The 19,668-nt window shown below is 37.7% G+C and overlaps 1 protein-coding gene across 1 annotated transcript in view; it reads left to right on the top strand.

Moving 5' to 3' along the window:
- LOC103605180 (probable phospholipid-transporting ATPase IG) overlaps positions 1–19,668 on the top strand; it is a 45,163-nt gene that overhangs the window by 10,143 nt on the left and 15,352 nt on the right. Inside the window, exons 3-5 of the mRNA XM_008589766.1 lie at positions 4,106–4,195; positions 6,547–6,627; positions 8,520–8,627. Of these exons, the coding sequence (XP_008587988.1) occupies positions 4,106–4,195; positions 6,547–6,627; positions 8,520–8,627 (279 nt within the window). The remainder of the gene's footprint in view (positions 1–4,105; positions 4,196–6,546; positions 6,628–8,519; positions 8,628–19,668) is intronic.

The following is a 19,668-nucleotide window of genomic DNA, read 5'->3' on the forward strand; positions in this document are numbered from 1 at the left end:
TTCCCCCCCCCCCCCCCCAACACAAATACTTTCTTTAGAAAAATTTGTTGTCTGCAGCCTTACTACTTTAATGCACTCTGCAGGGCCCTTTGAGAATCACCCCAATTTTGTAGCTGGTACAAAACCTGGAAATTCTCTTCTTTAGCAAAAGGAGCATTGATCACACCCTGCTAAGGTTTTTAGGGTCTCTAGCTTCCATCATGTTTATCCTGAGTCTCTTTAGTGGAATAAGAATCAATAAGAATACTCTTTTTGAAGTATTCCCAAGGTTAAGTTTAGTACTCCTGTGTGTAAGAACGTTTTGGATTAGTTTCAAGGCCAAAATTGCACTAGCATTTCTCATTTTAAAAATCAGAATCGTCAGTAGAATTTATTAGACTTCTATTTGTTTCAATCTTAGCTAACTCCCTGAAGGTTCCTTTTCATTGCCTCTTTGTTTATTTTTCCGAGGCTGGCCAGAATGGGAATCCGATCACTTGATCTTGGTGTTATAACACCACGCTCTAACCAACTGAGTTAATTGGCTGGCCCCAAGGTGCCTTTGTAAAAGTTGCTAAATTTTGATCTAGTTATGTCCTGGTAACTCCTTTTGCTGTCTCATCTGAATTTATGGTGAAAGAGCAATGCTTAAAAAAGAGAATGTTCTAGATGACATTAGTAATGAAAATGAAAGAAGACTGCTATGGTACTCAAAATTGGATTTAATGCCTACATCAAGGAGAGTTGGTAAAAATAGATACAGTAGGGCCGGCCCGGTGGCGCACTGCTATATTGCGCCGCTTGGGAAGTGCGGTGGCGCTCCCGCCGAGGGTTCGGATCCCACATACAGACCGGCTGCTCACTGGCTGAGCGAGGGGCGGGAGCAGCACCGAGGGTTGCGATCCTGTGGCCAGTCCCGGTCCGGTACGGGCACGACACTGAGGGTTGCGATCCGTTGCCAGTCACAAAAAAAGACAAAAAGGAAAAAAAAAAATAGATACAGTAATTTAGCAAAGTGAACAGTTACTCAAGATACAGCTGTTTATTTACTACTGATCTCAAAGTATAGTTATTTGTCCCATTGCATCCAAAAAGTCAGGGCTCATTCTGATAGTTCATTCACAATGGCTGCTAACTTTATTAATTACTTTAAATAGCTACTACTACATTTTTTACCTGCTTCTCTTTCTCTTGTGTTGTGCAGACACATTAAAACAAGTTATTTGGAACTTTAGCTTCCCCATCAGAATTTTAAATGCTAAACTGGAAATTTTGGAGACTTCAGGTAAAAACAAGTAAAGTTCTAAAGCCTCCTTTTGCTTAAATGAAATAATAGACTCAAAATGGAGATTCACTTCATCTTCCCTCTTTTTAATTAGGAAAGTTGTTATCAGATTTTGATTTCAAATTAAATTAGGTGGTAGATGTTTGAGGCAGTGACCTATATAACTTTTTCACAAAACTGCATCTTTAAGAGGCCACACTTATGTACCAATTATTTAATTCACTATAAAGCAGATGTAAAATGCATTGTATATAATTGAAAAGCTGGCATTTTTCTATAGAAACAGTTTTAAACAGATTCTAAATGTCGCAGTTGCTTCTAAAGTTTATAGTTGCATGTTAAAATAGTATAAAAAAATCCATTTACTGACTTCTCTGAGCAAGAATTTATGACAAAAAAAATCTCAATTCTCATCATGTCTAAAACAACTGCTATAAACATTTTCTTCCTGTGATTAACATTGTTTTGGGTTTGTAGCAATTGACCAATCCTGAGCCCATTTTTGAGATAAACAAGTTAATTTAAATAACTTGTGTATATGGCTCTAACTCAATTTCACTTTTAATTTGAAAACTGTCTAAACAGTAGGTTTCTGTATTAGTTCGTTTTCTGTTGCTTATAATGGAATACTTGAAACTGGGTAATTTATAAGAAAATGAAATTTATTTCTTCCAGTTTTGGAGGCTGGGAAGTCCAAAGTTGAAGGACACATCTGGTGAGGGACTTCTTAGTGGATACTCTGTACAGAGTCTAGTGGGAACACAGTGTATCACATAGCGAGAGATGAACAAGAGCTCTTTAGCATCCTCACTTCCTCTCCTTCTAAAGCTACACGTCTACTCCCTGAAAACTCATAAATCCAATAACCCGTTAATCTATGAATGTTTTTACAAAGGCCCCATCCTCACGATCTAATCACCTCTTAAAGGCCCCACCTTTCAAATACCATATTGGTGATTAAACACCAACGTGAGTTTGAGGGGACATTCAAACCATAGCAGCTTCTCTTGGTCTGCATTAACATGTTAGATTTGTATTATAATAAAAAGATGTGCTAGAAGCTTATTTGCCTTTTAGTTAAACCAGTGGAGTAAATGGCCAAGGCTCACATTTTAATCAAGATTTCACGTATGCCTTCTATGTGCCAAACATCATAGTAGGAACCAGTGGTAAGGGGCCTTGTGACATGGTCCCTGACCCCTTAATAGCTCATGTGATGGAGAGAAAAGGGCATATAGCAATAGTTTCCTATAAAGGGAATAACCAGCATTCCTTAAGGGAGCAGTTTATTTATTAAAACAGTGGTAAACTAACAGTTGGGGCTTAGAAACAACAACAAAGTATTCCCTTTTGATGTGTTAACATTCCCCACAGAGGACTCTACCTGCCCTTAATGCTTATTTGTTTAATTAAAATCCCTTTAGTTTGAAGATAGAAGGTCAACACAGCAGAAGCTCAGCTGTTAGCATATTGTTGGAGTTTAGCTTATTGTTTTACAAAATTGATCTTACATAATTGAGACATTTCATTGCCAGTCTGCACTACTAGTGTATGTCAGCTTTAAAGTGACGGGATCAGTGGTTTTGACTGGTTTTTAGTTTTGGTCACAAGCTGCTTTACAAATCTCATGAAAAGTGTGTACTCTTCTCCCAAGGGGTGACATCCATACATAATTCTGCACTTATTTTTGAATAATCCTCTCTAAGGAACTTCCTTAGACTCCCGGAGGAAGAACTTTCTAAGTTGGCTATTGGTTGTAATGCAGCTGCTCCATTGAATGTATTTGACCCCTTTTGTCTTCATGCTTTTGGGATTCCCTGAACTTTGAGCTCATAAGCCTTTTTAAAAAGAGGGCTTTGTAATAAATTCCCATATACTGTGTCATGCTTTGCGTGGCTTTTCAGTCACCTTATTAATGGGTATGTTCTCTTATTATGCAGATAAATGGGATGGAGGTTGTCCAACTGCAAAGTCAGCTTTTTGGGTTAAGAAACATTTCTTTCTTTCTAGTTTCTGGTCTTCTTTATTAAGGCTTCTAGAAAATCTGACTTCTTCTGGTGACTTTTAAATGACCTCATCCTTGAGCTTAAGGTGTCAGTGAGAAAGTACATGTGGTTTGACAGTTGGCTTGAGAGTTTTCTCCTTCTGCCCATGTGCAATGTAGCATTGAAATCTTTACCTGTTACCAATTACCAAAGTCTAGGATGGTATCTTGTTGATTAAAGTGAAAGCCCTCAGTGAACCAGGCTTGTGTATACACCTTCTCAGCTGTCAAATGGAGTTGGCGTGTACCAGATAGGGACAGTTACATCTGTGCTGATGATCAAGATAGTTGAGTCGGCAATTATTTGGTTCATTCATTCATCCATTGCAAATAATTTGTCTGCTTTGTGTCAGGCTTTGTGCTAGGTGTTAGAAAAAAAATAGTAAACAAGACAGGTGAATAACCTGTCCCTATAGGACTCATCACCTATTGAGGGAAAAACTTTAATAAAAAATACACACATATATAACTCACTGTAATGAGGATTATCAAGGAAGTCTATATAAGATGATATGAAAACTCATAAAAAGGAACTTAATTTAGATTGAATCAGAGAAAGCAAAGGTATGGGACTAGATGGTCATTGTAATGCTCTGATTGAAAACTTGAAAAAAGTTTTTATATACTACTATACCTGTAAATATATGCTTATGTGTATGTGTGAGGTTTGGGTTTCAAAGGGTTGGATAATATTAAATGTCACTTTGTATGATAATTTGGACACATATCAGTCATTACTATTAGGGTTTTTCAAGTTTCTTTTCTAACAATGTTCTTTTTTTCTTACTCCCTTACAGTATACACTTTGGAATTTCCTCCCAAAGAATCTGTTTGAACAGTTTAGAAGAATCGCAAATTTTTATTTTCTCATCATTTTCCTTGTACAGGTAAAGAGCTCCATAAACAGCTACTCAACTTTTAGGAACTTGATTGCTTCAAACAAAATTTCAGTTTATTTTTAACCTTAAAATGCCCTGCGATAATAAAAAGATGTTCTAGCGCTTATTTATAATATGACTTTTTAAAGTAGAAATGTTACATTTTAAGATTTATATGATTTTATAGCTTTCATGAAGTAGTATTTTTATTAGAATGAGTTTTTTTATTGTTACTTTTTTAAAAACTTCCATGCATTTTATATTTTTGTTCATCGCAGAAAGACATGTACCATTAAGCTAAATGGTATATATCAAAATTGAAAATAGTTCAAACTAATAGTTTTACTTTGTTAAACACCAGTTTCAGCCTAATTGAAAACTTAAATCATGTATCTTCCTGATTACCAGTTTTGTTCTGCCTCATTCACTTACTTTAAGGGCAAAAGCCTAGTAGATCAACCAATTTGCTTCTCTGTGTTCCTTCTACTGTTTTGTGTTTTAAATTTTAGACATTTTAAATTGCATCATCATCTTTAAGTCTATAAGCTATCAAAACCTTTTCCTTGTCATAACTACCCCCTAAAAATTTTACTACATTAAAGGTACTTTTTTTCTCATTTCATTTTTTAAATGAAGCAGAAACATCCCAATGAAATTGCTCAAATGTCTTGTGGATGTTAAGTGCTTCTGTTTATCCACTTTGAAGCTTTAAGTAAATGGTACTGTAATTTAATTTAACCATGCTACTTAAAACCAATCTGGGATGTAATATGGGAAAAAGCCAATTTCAGTCCTGAATGATGGAACATTTCAAAAGGAGCTCCTCCAGGTGTATGGTCAGATGTCAAACAGACGTAAACTGCATAGAGGATTCTGCTACCAAGAATCATTCTACTTGGCAGGCGGTGCATTTTAGTTCAATTCAGCAAACGTATACCAAGCACCTGCTGTGTACCATGCGGTAGTCCAGATAACAAAGATGGTAGCAGGTACAATGGAGATAAAGATATGGCTTTTCTACCCATAGCTGAGAAGACAGTCATGTATTCACTTAATTTGATGTATAAAAAGTCATTCAAGTAGTGTGAGCAAAATACAATGGGTATACAGCAGAAGTTATGATTCTTTTATACCCAAGAGGAGCTTGAGAAGTCTTTTAAAGAGTGAGTAATATCTGAACTGAGACTTGAAGGACTAGAAGGGTTTACCTGGTGGAGAATGTGGGACCTGTATCTCAGGGGTAGGGAAGAGATTGCCTAAAGGCACAGAGCCATGTAAAAGCCACATGTGTACATGGAAGTGTATGCTATATCTGTAGTACAGGGTGAATAGCAAGGCAGGTCTGGCTAGGAGTTGAAGATGTGAGTCAGTGAGTTGTGGGCAGAGTGAACTCATGGTCCTCTCTCCCTCAAATCTAGTTCCCTTTCAGTATTTTCTATTTCAGTGAGTGACAACAATATCCACCCAGGCATGTTAACCAGACACTTGGGAGATATTTTTAATCAGCACTTACATCTAATTCCTTACTAGTCCTGCCATTTTTGCCTCCTAAATATCTCCAAAACTTCTTTCTATGTCTCTAGAACTTCTTTCCATCCTAGTCCAAGCTATCATCTTTCACCTGGATTATAGCAGTAGCCTCCTAAATGGATCACTGCCTCCACTCTTGTTCCCTTCCAGTCTGTCTTCCTCGAAGCAGTGAGAATATTCTGTTCACAATGCAGTTCTATTCTCCCTGCCTAAAACCTTCAGGGATTTCTCACTGTGGGATAAAGAATGAACAGCTTACTCTGGCCTGGAGTGCCCTGCATAGTCTGGCCCCTGCATCCCTCTGCCAGCCCCATCTTGTACCATACTCCCTCTAGCCACTGGCTTCCTTGAGTTCCTTTTGTGTGCTATCCTTCCTCCTATCAGAGTGCCTGGAAAGCCTTGTTCCATGTAGTTAACTACTATTTATTTTTCAGATCTCAGCATCTGCAAACTTGTTTTAATGTCTGGTTTTCCCTATTAGCTACCAGCTATATAAAGTCAGGGACTTGTCTTCATCTTGTTTGAAGCAACATGTCTAGAGACTGGCTGATAATAGCACAGGGGCTGACAGAATGGTGCTGAATACATAGGTGGTAAATGAATGGATATAGTTCAGTAAAGGGGTTAATCCAAGCTGGGATAAAAACTAAGCCTGAACTTAGGACTATTTTTTAAACTAACTGCTGTGTGAATTGCTTTTGTTTTAACGAAAATTAACGTTCACCCTGCAAATAGAATGTGTTTTGTCTGTATTTCTGTCTGAAATGTTTCATCATGTAAGTTCTGCATATCAGTTAATGACTAATTTTCATTTTAATTTATTTACGTAGGTCACAGTAGACACACCAACTAGCCCAGTTACCAGTGGACTTCCACTTTTCTTTGTTATAACTGTTACAGCCATCAAGCAGGTAAATTTCTTATATACACTTATGCCTGCATTTCGGTCCAGGCTGGTTTGTATTTCATTGTCAAAGGCTCATTTTCATATTTATATGCAGCAGGCAGTATCCTTGATGGATTTAGTATATATTTGATTCCACAAAAAACCTATTAAAATGATCATAAGACACATTCTTTATTTATTTGCTCTTTTCCTCCTCAATATCTGAGTGTGGGGCTGTAAACATAAAAGAAAGAATAGGTAGAATTTACAGTTCAGTCAGGAAATGGGATGTGCATTTCTAATGTGCATTGATTGTTTCAGTGTGGTATGTCTGTCTGAAAATTCCCATTCTAGTGGATTTTTTGTTGTAGCTGTCTATAGCAGAGAACTCAAGAGCACAAATAGTTTAATTTTATTGTCTTTCCTGAGGTTGCTGAAGGGGTTGGTGGGTAGAGGGACTTTTATTCCTGATTCTTATCAGAGCTGATGAATTGCCACAGATTGTGATGTCGATGTCTTTGAAGTATTTGGGGCATTTGCTTTTTTTTTTTTATTAGTACCTTTGAAAATTTTCAGATGAATTTGAAAATGGGAACAGGAAACTGGATGTGAAGGGGTAGGTTAACTTAACAATATTTATCATGTATTGGGATAGTCTACAAGACCTATTTACAAGAATACTTTTAGATAGTACTTATCGAAGTGCTTTTTAAAAGTATTCCAAAGAAGCTTGCAAAATGAAGGTCTGCTTGTCGGTATTAGGAACAAGGTTTCCTTTCTCTTGGGGTATCTTGTCTTGTATCTTGCCTACCAGGAACTGTAAGAATATTTTATCAAGTATTTGGTTGCTAAATAAAGACTTTTGGAATGTTCTTTCCCTTAGGCTGTTAGGATTATTTTCTTTGATATCATAAAGTTGCTGGTTCCCAGAATAGCATGTTTGCTTTTCAAAGGCTTTTACTGATTCATTTTACTCCCAGTACTAGTTCACATTTGGGCCCTTTCTTTCTTCATGGATCACAGAATGTACCCTATTAAGTGATAGCACAGCATTGTCATAAAGAGGGACAGAAGAGGAATAGGTGTAGCACCCGAGGGGGGAAAAAGGGCGGAAGGTGATCAAGAGATTTTTCAAACAGTTGTGTATGAAAACGTACAGACATTATTACAACAACAACAAAGAAAAGAGGGCATAAAAAAGGAGAGGTCATGCTCAAATGAACATCCTCTTTCTTTAGTTCTTTTGGCTTAAATATACTCCAGACAAAAAGCCCAAAGAAAAATGAACCATTAGATCTTTCCCTGATTACTTTTAACTCTAAAAAATGAACACCGATATTTATTCTTTTTTATCGCCAAGTCAGTAGAGAAGTTTAGCTGTTGATCTCTTAAAACTTATAGATTCTCTACAAGAACAATTCTAACTTTTCTGTTCTCTGCTGGTGAGGGGAAATTACATTTCCTTGGAGATAATTACTTCAACAATCTACTACAATATGTACAGAAGGATATATTTAAGTGGTTAGGTCTATAAGAAAATGAAAACCTAGAACAATTTTTTTTCAAATTAAAAAAGTATAGAGAATGAACATTAACTTGAATAAAAGTAGAATTAGAAGAATAAATCATAGTGTTTTACAGATGAAGAATATTAAGACTCTAATGCTTGTGTTTTCATTAATATTTATCTGAAGATGGAGGAACCTTTTAACACAATAAAGCTATTTACCTGAGGGGTATTTTGGAAGTGTGTTTCCGATTTGCTATTAAAATGTACAACATTGTCTCTTTAGCATTGTGAGTTAACATTAATATTGCAATTATAAATATATGCTGTTGACTCTTAGGGGGTATAGAAATTTATTAACAACTTTACTTCATTATCTGAACTTGATTATATAGTTATTTTTATCCTAGGGATATGAAGATTGGCTGCGACACAGAGCTGACAATGAAGTCAACAAGAGCACTGTTTACATTATTGAAAATGCAAAACGAGTGAGAAAAGAAAGTGAAAAAATCAAGGTATTATTTTTTAGTTCACTTCTATTTTTATTGTAAAAATACACCATTTTAAAGAGTACAATTCAGTGTCATTAATACATTCACACTGTTGTGCAACCATCAACACTATCTAGTTCCAGACAGTTTTCATCACCCAAAAAGGAAACCCCATACCCATTAAGCAGTCATTCCACATTCCTTCTTCCTTTCAGACTCTGGCAACTTCCTTCCAGGCTCTGTCTCTTTGGATTTACATATTTTGAATATTTCATATAAATGGAATCATACACTACATGGCCTTTTCTATCTGGCTTTTTTCAGTCAGAATAATAGTTTTCAGATTCATCTCCCTTGTAGCATGTATCAACACTTCATTCTTTTTGATGTGTGAATGATATCCTATTGTATGGAAATACCACATTTTGTTTCTCTGTTCATCAGCTGATGGACATTTGGGTTATTTGCACCTTTTGGCTATTATGAATATTGCTGCTATGAACATTCAAATACAAGTTTTTGTTTGAACATCAGTATTCAGTTCTTTGGGGTACATATCTAGGAAGAGAACTGCTGGGTCCTGTGGTAATTCTGTGTTTAACTTTTTGATGAACTGCAAAACTGTTTTCCACAGTAGTCACACCATTTTACATTCCCACCAGCAATGTATAAGAATTCCAAGGTACTATTATTTTTTTTAAGATCTCAGGCAATTTAATTTTTTATTCAAATAAGTCCCTGTTTATTATTACCCATGAATTCCCTGTCAAACAACATCTTTGACTTGTTTATATCAAAGACTTTTTTTGGTTCCCGGTAGATTTTTTTTTAATTAAAAGAAATCCTAGATTGATTGATTGATTGATTTGGGGGCAGCTGGCCAGTAAGGGGATCCAAACCCTTGGCCTTGGTGTTATAACACTGCACGCTAACCAACTGAGCTAACCTGCCAGCCCTCCCAGATTTTTTAAATTAATAAACTGTATTTTTAGAGCAGTTTTAGGTTCCCAGCAAAACTGAGCAGAAAGTATAGAGAGTTCCTATATACCCAATGTCCCCCTACCCCCCCAAACATACTTTCCTACTATCAACATCTCACACCAGAATTGTATGACTGTTACAATCAACGAATCTATTTTTTTGTTGTTGTTGTTGTCTTTTTCCGTGTCTGGCAACGGATCACAACCCTCAGTGTTGTCCCCGGACCGGACCGAGGACCGGCAACGGGATTGCAACCCTCGGCGTTGCCCCCGCGCCTCGCTCAGCCAGTGAGCGGGAACCGGTCTGCATGTGGGATCCGAACCCTCGGGCGGGAGCGCCGCCGCGCTTCCCAAGCGGCACACTTATCCAGTGCGCCACCGGGCCGGCCCAACGAATCTATTTTGACACACCATTATTTCCCAAAGTCCATAGTTTACATTAGAGTTCACTCTTGGTGTTGCACATTCTATGGGTTTGACAAATGTATGACATGTATCCACCATTGTAGTATCATACAGGATAGTTTCACTGCCCTAAAAATCCTCTGTGCTCTGCCTATTCATCCCTCATTCCCTCCTAACCTCTGGCAACCACCGATCTTTTTTACTATCTTCATAGTTTTGCCTTTTGTAGAATGTTGGATAGTTGGAGTCATATAGTATGCAGCCTTTTCAGATTGGCTTCTTTCACTTAATAATATGCATTTAAGTTTCCTGCATGTCTTTTCATGGCTTGATAGCTCATTTCTTTCTAGTGATTAGTAATATTCCATTTTCTGGATGTACCACAGTTTATTTATCCATTCACCTGCTGAAGAACATTTTAGTTGTTTCCGAGTTTTGTCAGTTATGAACAAAGCTGCTATAAACATCCATGTGTAGGTTTTTGTGTGGATGTTAAGTTTTTGATTTGTTTGAGTAAATGCAAAGGAGTTAGGCTGCTGGATTGTATGGTAAGACTATGTTTAATGTTTTAAGAACCTGCCAAACAGTATTCCAAAGTGGCTGTATCATTTTGCATTCCCATTAGCAATGAATGAGAGTTCCTGTTGGTTCACATTCTGACCAGCATTTTATGTTGTCAGAGTTAGATTTTGGCCTTTCTAATAGGTGTGTATTGGTATCTCACTGTTTTAATTAGCATTTCCCTGATGGCATATAATGTGGAGCTTCTTTTCATATGCTTACTTGCCATCTGTATATCTTCTTTGGTGAGGTGTCTGTTTGGCCTTTTGCCAATTTTTTATCAGGTTGATTTTTTATTATTGACTTTTAAGAGTTCTCCATATACCCAGTGTTTCAGTCCGTTTCTGTTGCTATAACAGTACCTGAACCTGGCTCATTTATGAAGAAACAAAATTTATTTCTTACAGTTTGGAGTCTGGGAAATCCAAGGTCCAGGGAACACTTCTGGTGAGGAGGGCCTTCTTCTACAGCAATGGAGGGTATCACATCACGAGAGAAAATAAGCAAAAGAGAGCTAACCTTCTCACTTTCCCTCCTTAAAAAGTCATCAGGACCGTGCCCATTACTCCATGAATGGATCAATCCATTCATGAGGGCACATTCCTCACAATCTAATCACCTTTCATATACCATGATTGCATTTCCCACCCTCAACACTGTTAGAATGGAGATCAAGTTTCCAATACATGAACTTTTGGGATATACATTTAACCCATAGCAGCCAGCTATATAGGTAAATTGTCTTGTTTCTTCTTATAGTAATGATGGGAGGAAGGCTACAGAGTGGGATGGTCACTTGAGTTTGACATAGAATGTCTTTCTTATTCTCCTTTGTTTTCCCCCTCCATTGTGTGCAACTCAGTGGAGAAGACCCTGTGCTGAACTGGGTAGGTTAAGATCTGATATTTTTCAAACAAGTATAGAAAGTCGGCATCATTGTTCAGCATAAGAACCACAGGTAGCCTAAATGATTTATAGCAATAAATCTGTTGTTCCCAGGGCACTAAGTAAAATTGCAAGGCAGGCAAAGGTCTCCTACATCTCTCCCTTTCTCTCATTTCTTCTTTCTGATTTTGCTGTCCCTCTTGACACAAACCCCCTTTACAAAGGCCCCCATCGGCTACCTTCCCTTCACCAGGTTTCTTTGCCTTGAGGCTGACCTCAATGAGGTATAATCTTGATTAAATACGTTGAGCTATTGTGTGAATGCTATTTGATTTTTTTCTGGAGTATATGTGTGTTGGAAGAGATGCCGATTAACCCATAGTCTCTAAATTGCTTGCCTGCAGAGTAGGGGGAGAGGTTGTGATGGGACTATTTTTTTAGCCTGAAAGTGACTTCAGTCTGCATCCTCTGTGTAATAGAGAGCCTTTATTTTTTTATTTTTATTTTTTTTCCTTTTTGTCTTTTTTCGTGACCAGCTACGGATCGCAACCCTCAGTGTCGCGCGCGCACCGGACCGGGACCGGCAACGGGATCACAACCCTCGGTGTTGCGCCCGCACCTTGCTCAGCCAGTGAGCGGCCGGTCTGTATGTGGCATCTGAACCCTCGGCGGGAGCGCCACCGCGCTCCCAAGCGGGGCACTGTAGCAGTGCGCCACCGGGCCGGCCCCGTGGAGAGCCTTTAAAGTGTTTTAAAGCCAGAGAGTGACTTGATCTTTTTTTTTTTTTTTTTTTTTAATAAAACTCTGGAGATACTGATATTCAACTCTTTACCCCACAAATAAGTTTAGTCAATTATTTTTCAATAGAAAATTAATTAAAAAAATAAAAATAAAACTCTGGAGAGTAGGCAAAGTGGAAGCATAAGCAAACATGCAACTAGTTAGGTGGGTCCTGCCATATTGTAGGCAGAGGATGATAAGAGCTTATATTAGGATGATAGTTGTAGTGATAATGATAATAAAAATAGTAGTCAACATTTACTTGTATATACTGCATAATATATGCCAGGCACTCTTTTTTACAGATTAACTCACTTAACCCTCACTTTACAACAGCCCTCTGAAGTGGGTACTTTTATTATCCCCTTTACAAATGATGAAACTGAGACACAGGGAGATGAAGAAACTTGCTCACAGTTAGTAAGTGGGAAAGCTGAAATTTAAATTTTCTTTTGGCCACATTTGAGTTTGAGATACCTCTTAATATAGCAGGAGTTGTCAGTCCTGGACCTCAGCAATGTTTTAGCTGGGAATAGAAGTTTGGGTGTCATCAGCACATGGATGCCATATGAAGCCATGAGACTGGAATCACATACAGCATCGAGTACATGCTTATTAACAAGACTTGAGGGATTCCAATGTAAAAACACAGTTATTTTAAAGAGAAGGAGTATGGTTTTTGGCATAAGAAATATTGGAAACTAGGTATAGTAAGATACCTCTCAATAATACTTCAATGCCATGCTTTAGTGACAAATAGAAATAAAGGATGTGCTCTGGTATTTCAATCAATGAATCAACCAAAATGTATTTAGATATTATGCAGAGTTCCAGAAGGGTTACAGAGTGAGAAGAGATGGTTCATGCTCTCAAGGAGTTTTACTGTTTAGCTGAGTAGTCATGCCACGCAATGCTAAAACAATACAAATGCAGGAAGATAACTGATAAGAACCCAGTGAGTGCTTCAGAAACTAAATACTCTTTGAATTTAGAAAAGAGGAATGAAAGCAGTTTTCTAAAATGAGGTGGGCATGAAATATATTGTAGAATTCCGACAACTCATGTGAAAACGTTTGAATTGGGGCAGAGAGTGAGGGACACCACCAAGAGGTAGAGAGGAAGCTCCTTTGGTTGGAAGTTAGTAGTAAAAGGATTTGAGTTGAACATCTTTTCTAACATAAACATTTAATGCTATAAGTTTTCCTCCAAGTGCTGCTTTAACAGCAGCCCACAATTTTTTTTTTTTTTTTAAAGATGACCGGTAAGGGGATCTCAACCCTTGACTTGGTGTTGTCAACACCACGCTCAACCAGTGAGCTAACCGGCCATCCCTATATGGGATCCGAACCCGTGGCCTTGGTGTTACCAGCACCGCACTCTACCGAGTGAGCCACAGGCCGGCCCCAGCCCACAAATTTTGATATGTTTTCATTTTCATTCAGTTTAATATTTTCTGATTTCTCTTAAATTCTTCTTTGATTCATGAGTTATTTATCTGTGTATTATTTGGGAATTTTCTAGACACCTTTTTGTTACTGATTTCTGGTTTAATTCTTTTGTGTTCAGAGAACATATTTTGTATCATTTCAGCCCTTTTAAATATGTTAAGGGCCGGCCCGGTGGCGCACTGCTACAGTGTGCCGCGTGGGAGCGCGGCGGCGCTCCCGCCGAGGGTTCGGATCCCACATACAGACTGGTTCCTGCTCACTGGCTGAGCGAGGTGTGGGAGCAACACCGAGGGTTGCGATCCCGTTGCCGGTCCCGGTCCGGTACGGGCGCGACACTGAGGGTTGCGATCCATTGCTGGACACGAAAAAAGACAAAAAGGAAAAAAAAATAAAAATTAAAAAATAAAAAATAAATAAATATGTTAAGATATGGGCCGGACCGGTGGCGCACTGCTGCAGTGCGCCGCTTGGGAGCGTGGCAGTGCTCTCGCCGAGGGTTCGGATCCCACATACAGACCGGTTCCCACTCACTGGCTGAGCGAGGTGCGGGCACGACACCGAGGGTTGCGATCCCGTTGCTGGTCCCGGTCCGGTACGGGCGCGACACTGAGGGTTGCGATCCGTTGCCGGACACGAAAAAAGCCAAAAAATAAAAATATGTTAGGATATGTTTTGTGGTCCAGATATGTTATATTTTGGTGACCGTTTCACATACACTTGAAAAGCATCTAAAAGAATGTGTATTCTGCTGTTGTTGGGTAAAGTTTTGTATAAATGTCAATAGGACGAGTTGGTTGATAGTGTTTTTCAAGTCTAATATAAACTTACTGAATATTTTCTTATTCTATCAATTATTCTGAAAGGAGTCTAGAAATTGAATTTGCCTATTTCTCTTTTTATTTCAGTCAGTTTATACTTTATTTACTTTATAGTACTAAGTATAAAAAATATTTGGGATTACTATGTCTTCTTGGTGAATTGGCCCCTTTATCCATATATAATATTCCTCTTTGTTTCTTATAGTATTACTAGCTTTGAAGTCTAATTTGTCTGATAATATTAATATAGTCAATCTCACTTTCTTTTGAGTGATGTTTGCATGGTATTCTCTATCCTTTTACTTTGTGTGTGTGTCTGGTGCTGGCCTATAAAGACCTGAATCCATGACCTTGGTGCTATAAGGCTGACTTTTTTTTTTTTATCCTTTTACTTTTAACCTATTTTTATTTTTTACTTTACTTTTAAACTAGTTGGCTCTTGTTTTCATTTTTTAAATCCAATCTGACAATCTCTTTTATTGGATTGTTTAGACCATTTACATTTAACATAGTTGCTTATGTGGTTTGATTGTTTGTCCCATCTATTTGTTTTCCCCTCTTTACCTTCCCTCTTTTGGATTATTTGAACATTTTTTTTTTTTGTGATTCCACTATACCTCCTCTATTGGCTTACTAATCATATCTCTTGTAATTTTTTAAATGATAGCTCTAGAGTTTACAATGTACATTTTAATGTGTTAATCTTAGATTCAAATAGTATTAGACTACTTCACATATAATGCAAGAACCTTATAACAGTATACTTTCATTTTCTCATTCACATTCTTTTTGTTATTGTTGTCATGCATTTTACTTGTACATTTTATAAAGCCCACAATATGTTACTATTTTTGCTTTAGACAGTCCGTTGTCTTTTTTGGTGATAAAATATACATAACATAAAATTAACCATATAACCATTTTTTAGTTACAATTCATTTGCATTAAGTACATTCACAATGTTGTACAGCATGACCACTATCCATTTCCAGAACATTTCCATCATCCCAAACAAAGCTCTGTACCCATTAAAAAATAACTCCCCATTCTTCCTCCCTCAGCCCCTTGTAACCTCTCTTCTACTTTCTGTCTCTATGAATTTGCCTATTCCAGGTACCTCATATAAGTGGAATTATATACTACTTGTCATTTTGTGTCTTCCTTATTTCATTTTGCATAATATTTTCAAGGTTAATTCATGCTGTAGTAAGTATCAGAATTTTCTTACTTTTCAAAGCTGAATGATGTTCTGTCATACATATATAACACAGTTTGTTTATCCATTTATTTCTTGATGAACATTTGGGTCATTTCTGCCTTTTCAATAATGTCACTATGAACATTGGTGTACAAGTATCTGTTTGAGTCATTGCTTTCTGCACTTTTGGGTATATAACTTGGAGTGGAATTATTGGATTGTAGTTGTCTTTTTTTAAACTGTCTTTTAAAAAGATTAACAATAGAATTATATTTTATATTTACTCATAGTTTTACTATTTTCATCATTATTTCCCTGTGTAGATACAAATTTCTTTCTATTTTTCTTTTCAGTACTTTAAAGATGTTACTCCATTGTCTTCTGGTTTGCATAGTTTCTAAGTCTGTTGTCATTTTTATTTTTGTTCCTCTGAATGTAATGTTTCTTTGATGGTTTCATGTTTTTGAGTTTTCAGCAGTTTGACTATGTTATGCCTAGATTTTTTTCTTTGTAGTTACCCTCGTTAAAGTTCTTTTGGATCTGTTGTTTGTTAGCTTAGATTAACTTTGGATAATTCTTGGAAATTATCTCTTCAAACATTTTTTCTGCCCCATTATCTGTCTCTTTTTCTGAGACTCCAATGACATAACTGTTAGAGTGTTGGACATTTTTCCACACCTCTTGAATCATCTGCCCTTTTTTTTTTAATACATTCCTTCCCCGCCCCCCCCATTTGTGTATCATTTGGGGATAATTTTGTTTGATCTGTCTTCATGTTTACAGATTATTTCTTTTGTTGTATCCAGTTTGCTGGTTGAAGGAAATCTTCATCTCTGGTATCGTATTTTTTATTTGTAACTGTTCATTTTCCTTTTTTTTTTTTTGGTAGTATCCATTTCTCTGCCAAAATTTTTCATCCACTCCTGCATATTGTCTACCTTTTCCGCTAAATAACATCTTAACCATAGCTATTTTTAAGTCCCTGTTTCATAATTCCAAAATGTGAACATTTCTGGGTCTGGTTCTGTTTGTGTTTTTGTGCATCTCATATTTTTTATTGAATTTTGGACATTGTGCGTAAAAGAAAGGTAGAGACTAAGCAGTGGTGTATGTGTATCTAAAATGGGCCTGCCTCTTCTTCTGTCAGGCCATTTGTATTAGGGGTTGAGTGAATCTAGTCTGGAGTTGTGCTGGCTTTGGTTTCTGTTATAACTATTGATACTTTCTGTTCCCACTGTACTTCAAATACCTGGAGCAGTAGATTGTTACCTTGAGCTTTGTGTGGGGCCTGGTTTGCCAGGGGGTTTGCTCAGTGTTCCTGTTCTACCCTCTGCTTTCAGCTCGTTCTGTATTGAGCCACAGAGGGTACCTCTCTCTGTTTCCTTTCTTCTCCCTTGGTGATAGAGTGCTATTTCTTGTTTTTTATTTAGTGTAAGGTTTCTGGTGGAAATGGAGTGGTTTCTTAGTTTTCCTGTTCCAGTCTCAGTAGTAGGTAGGCCATATTTACCTAAGCCTCAGATTAGGACTTTCCCAGTATTCCACCCTATCTCCCATGGTAGCTGTACTTTTGCCTTGTATCAGTGTCTGGTCCTTGGTATTAGTGGGTTTTTTCCCATCCCCTACAGCAGGTTGCTTTTGCTTCTACCTCTCTTTTAGCAATGGTGATATTTCCTCCAAGACTGTGCCAGGGAAGGTTTCTTGCTTTTCTCTTAGATGCAGATGATTTTTGCTTCATATGAGAGAGAGGTCCACAATTCTGGCATGTTTTATACCTGTCCTTCTACAGCAGTCAGTCACCACCTGTATGCCTGTACCAGTGAGGGGAGAGACTGTTTATGCTTTCTCCTGCCTCCATGCTTTCTCATAAGCACCTAGTAAAATCCTATGGAGAAGAGCTTGTGAGGGGTTCTGGTCTCCTCTTGTCTTTTAGGCTTGTAGAGTTTCTAAACTATCAGGTTAGCTCATACTCAGCCTTTAAGAATTGTTTACAAATCTGGTTGTTTTCTTCTTATCCATTTTTATGGTAGCCATTTCTTCCTTGTTTGCTCCGTCAGTTGTGAAACAGTTCATTTGTACTGTCCTCTCGTCAGAGGAACTTGTTACCCTTTGAAAGTCAGTTCACTGGGTTGTCTTGCAACCTCAGCTCTCTGATTAACTAAAAAATACATCATTTTATAAATCTATAAAATCCAATTTTTTTCTAATATTTGTGATGGGGGTGGTGACGTTCTCTTGTGGCTTTTAAAATGGTAAATGCATGGGCCGGCCTGGTGGCGCACTGCTATAGTGCGCCGCTTGGGAGCGTGGCGGCGCTCCCGCCGAGGGTTCGGATCCCACATACAGACCGGTTCCCGCTCACTGGCTGAGCGAGGTGCGGGTGTGACACTGAGGGTTGCGATCCTGTGGCCGGTCCCCGTCCGGTACGGGCGTGACACTGAGGGTTGCGGTCCGTTGCCGGACACGAAAAAAGACAAAAAGGAAAAAAAAATGGTAAATGCAGAGCTCTAGAGTTGATTATCTAACTGAATCATGTAATTCTTTCTTTAAAAGTCTTTTACTTTTGCCTTCCCATTTGCCTCCAGGGTGAGACCTAAATCCTTTAGCCTCCTCTGCCGAGCACTTTTCAATCTGCCTCCTACCCATCTCACCAGCCTCAACTTGCGCTGCAGATGCAGAGACCTTTATATTTTGTATCTGAGCAAATCTTAAGTGTTGAAGAAAAAAATGCTCTTTGTGGGTTTTATTTATCAGTGTCTTAGAGTCATCTTCCAACCTCTAATGAATATTTCCTTCTTCTAAGATGTGTTAGGATTTTGTTCTTATTTTTCTTCTGCATGTTTAAGCATAGATTGTGGGTTTATGAAAGCAACATAAGTGTTTATATAAGTGAGGAAGGAAAGATGCGACAATATTATTTATAAATTAATTCAGTTATTGATGCTGTTGCTCTTGGCTACTGGTTAAGATTGGCAAAGAAAATAAAATTATTCCTGAATAGGTCTTGAAATCCTCATCTTTATCTGCCAAATTATATTGCAAATAGAAGACAGGTGTTTCATGAATTGGTTAAGTATTTCACAGTCAATGTGTCCAAATCAGTGTGCGAGATACTGACTTCCTCCTAAAGTAGATTGTCTTTGCTACTAGCAGCCTCCTACCTTTACCTTAGGGTTCTGTGCAATAGTATTATTTATCATTTTCTATATAAACCATGGCATGAAAAATGTTGGGAAGCACCAGACTGGAGGATTTCTTACATCCTTCCAATAAAATGTTATGACTATTTATAAGTTGGGAGTAGAGTAATAGCAGGGTATTAGCAATAATTATAATTAACACCTATCAAATGGTTAGTATGTACCAGGCACATTGCTTAATGCTTGTACCATCATTTCATGCTCACATCAATCTGCTGAGGTGGTTGCAGTCGTCTAAGACACTTACCCAAGGTCTTATATTTATATGGTGGAGTTGGGACTTGAACTCAGGTTAAAAAGTTCAAGCTTTTAACATTATGATTTACTCTCTACATTATTAAATTATTCATGGTTTCTTCTGTCATGTTTTTCCTCCACTTGAGCTTTGGGTACTTGCTGATAGGAATTGTTTCTCATTGCTGTATTGATTGATTCTTCTAATAGCAGATGAAGTCTTGGAAAGTGACTTACAGAAAAAAAACTTTTTCCCCAAATGTTATGGAAAAAAATCTGTGCCTCTCTAATGAACTGAGGTTTTCTAAGCAATGGAGAAGGAACTGGCACCCAACAATCATAGCTGTTATCACATGGCAGGCAAAATATGGTACACAGTGGAAATGTGGCTGCTCAGTGTTCACAAAGTACCCAACTTGCAGCATGTAGATTTTCTTGATCCATTCATGATGTGATAACGGTCATTGTCTTATCAAACAGCCGTGTCAGAATCACTTATTAGAGGTAAAGGTCAGCGCTGAGGTAATCTGAAAGCATCCGGAGTCCTTGTGCTCTTAAA

This window comes from Galeopterus variegatus, unplaced genomic scaffold (genome assembly GCF_000696425.1).
Source record: "Galeopterus variegatus unplaced genomic scaffold, G_variegatus-3.0.2 Scaffold5643, whole genome shotgun sequence".
NCBI lineage: Eukaryota > Metazoa > Chordata > Mammalia > Dermoptera > Cynocephalidae > Galeopterus > Galeopterus variegatus.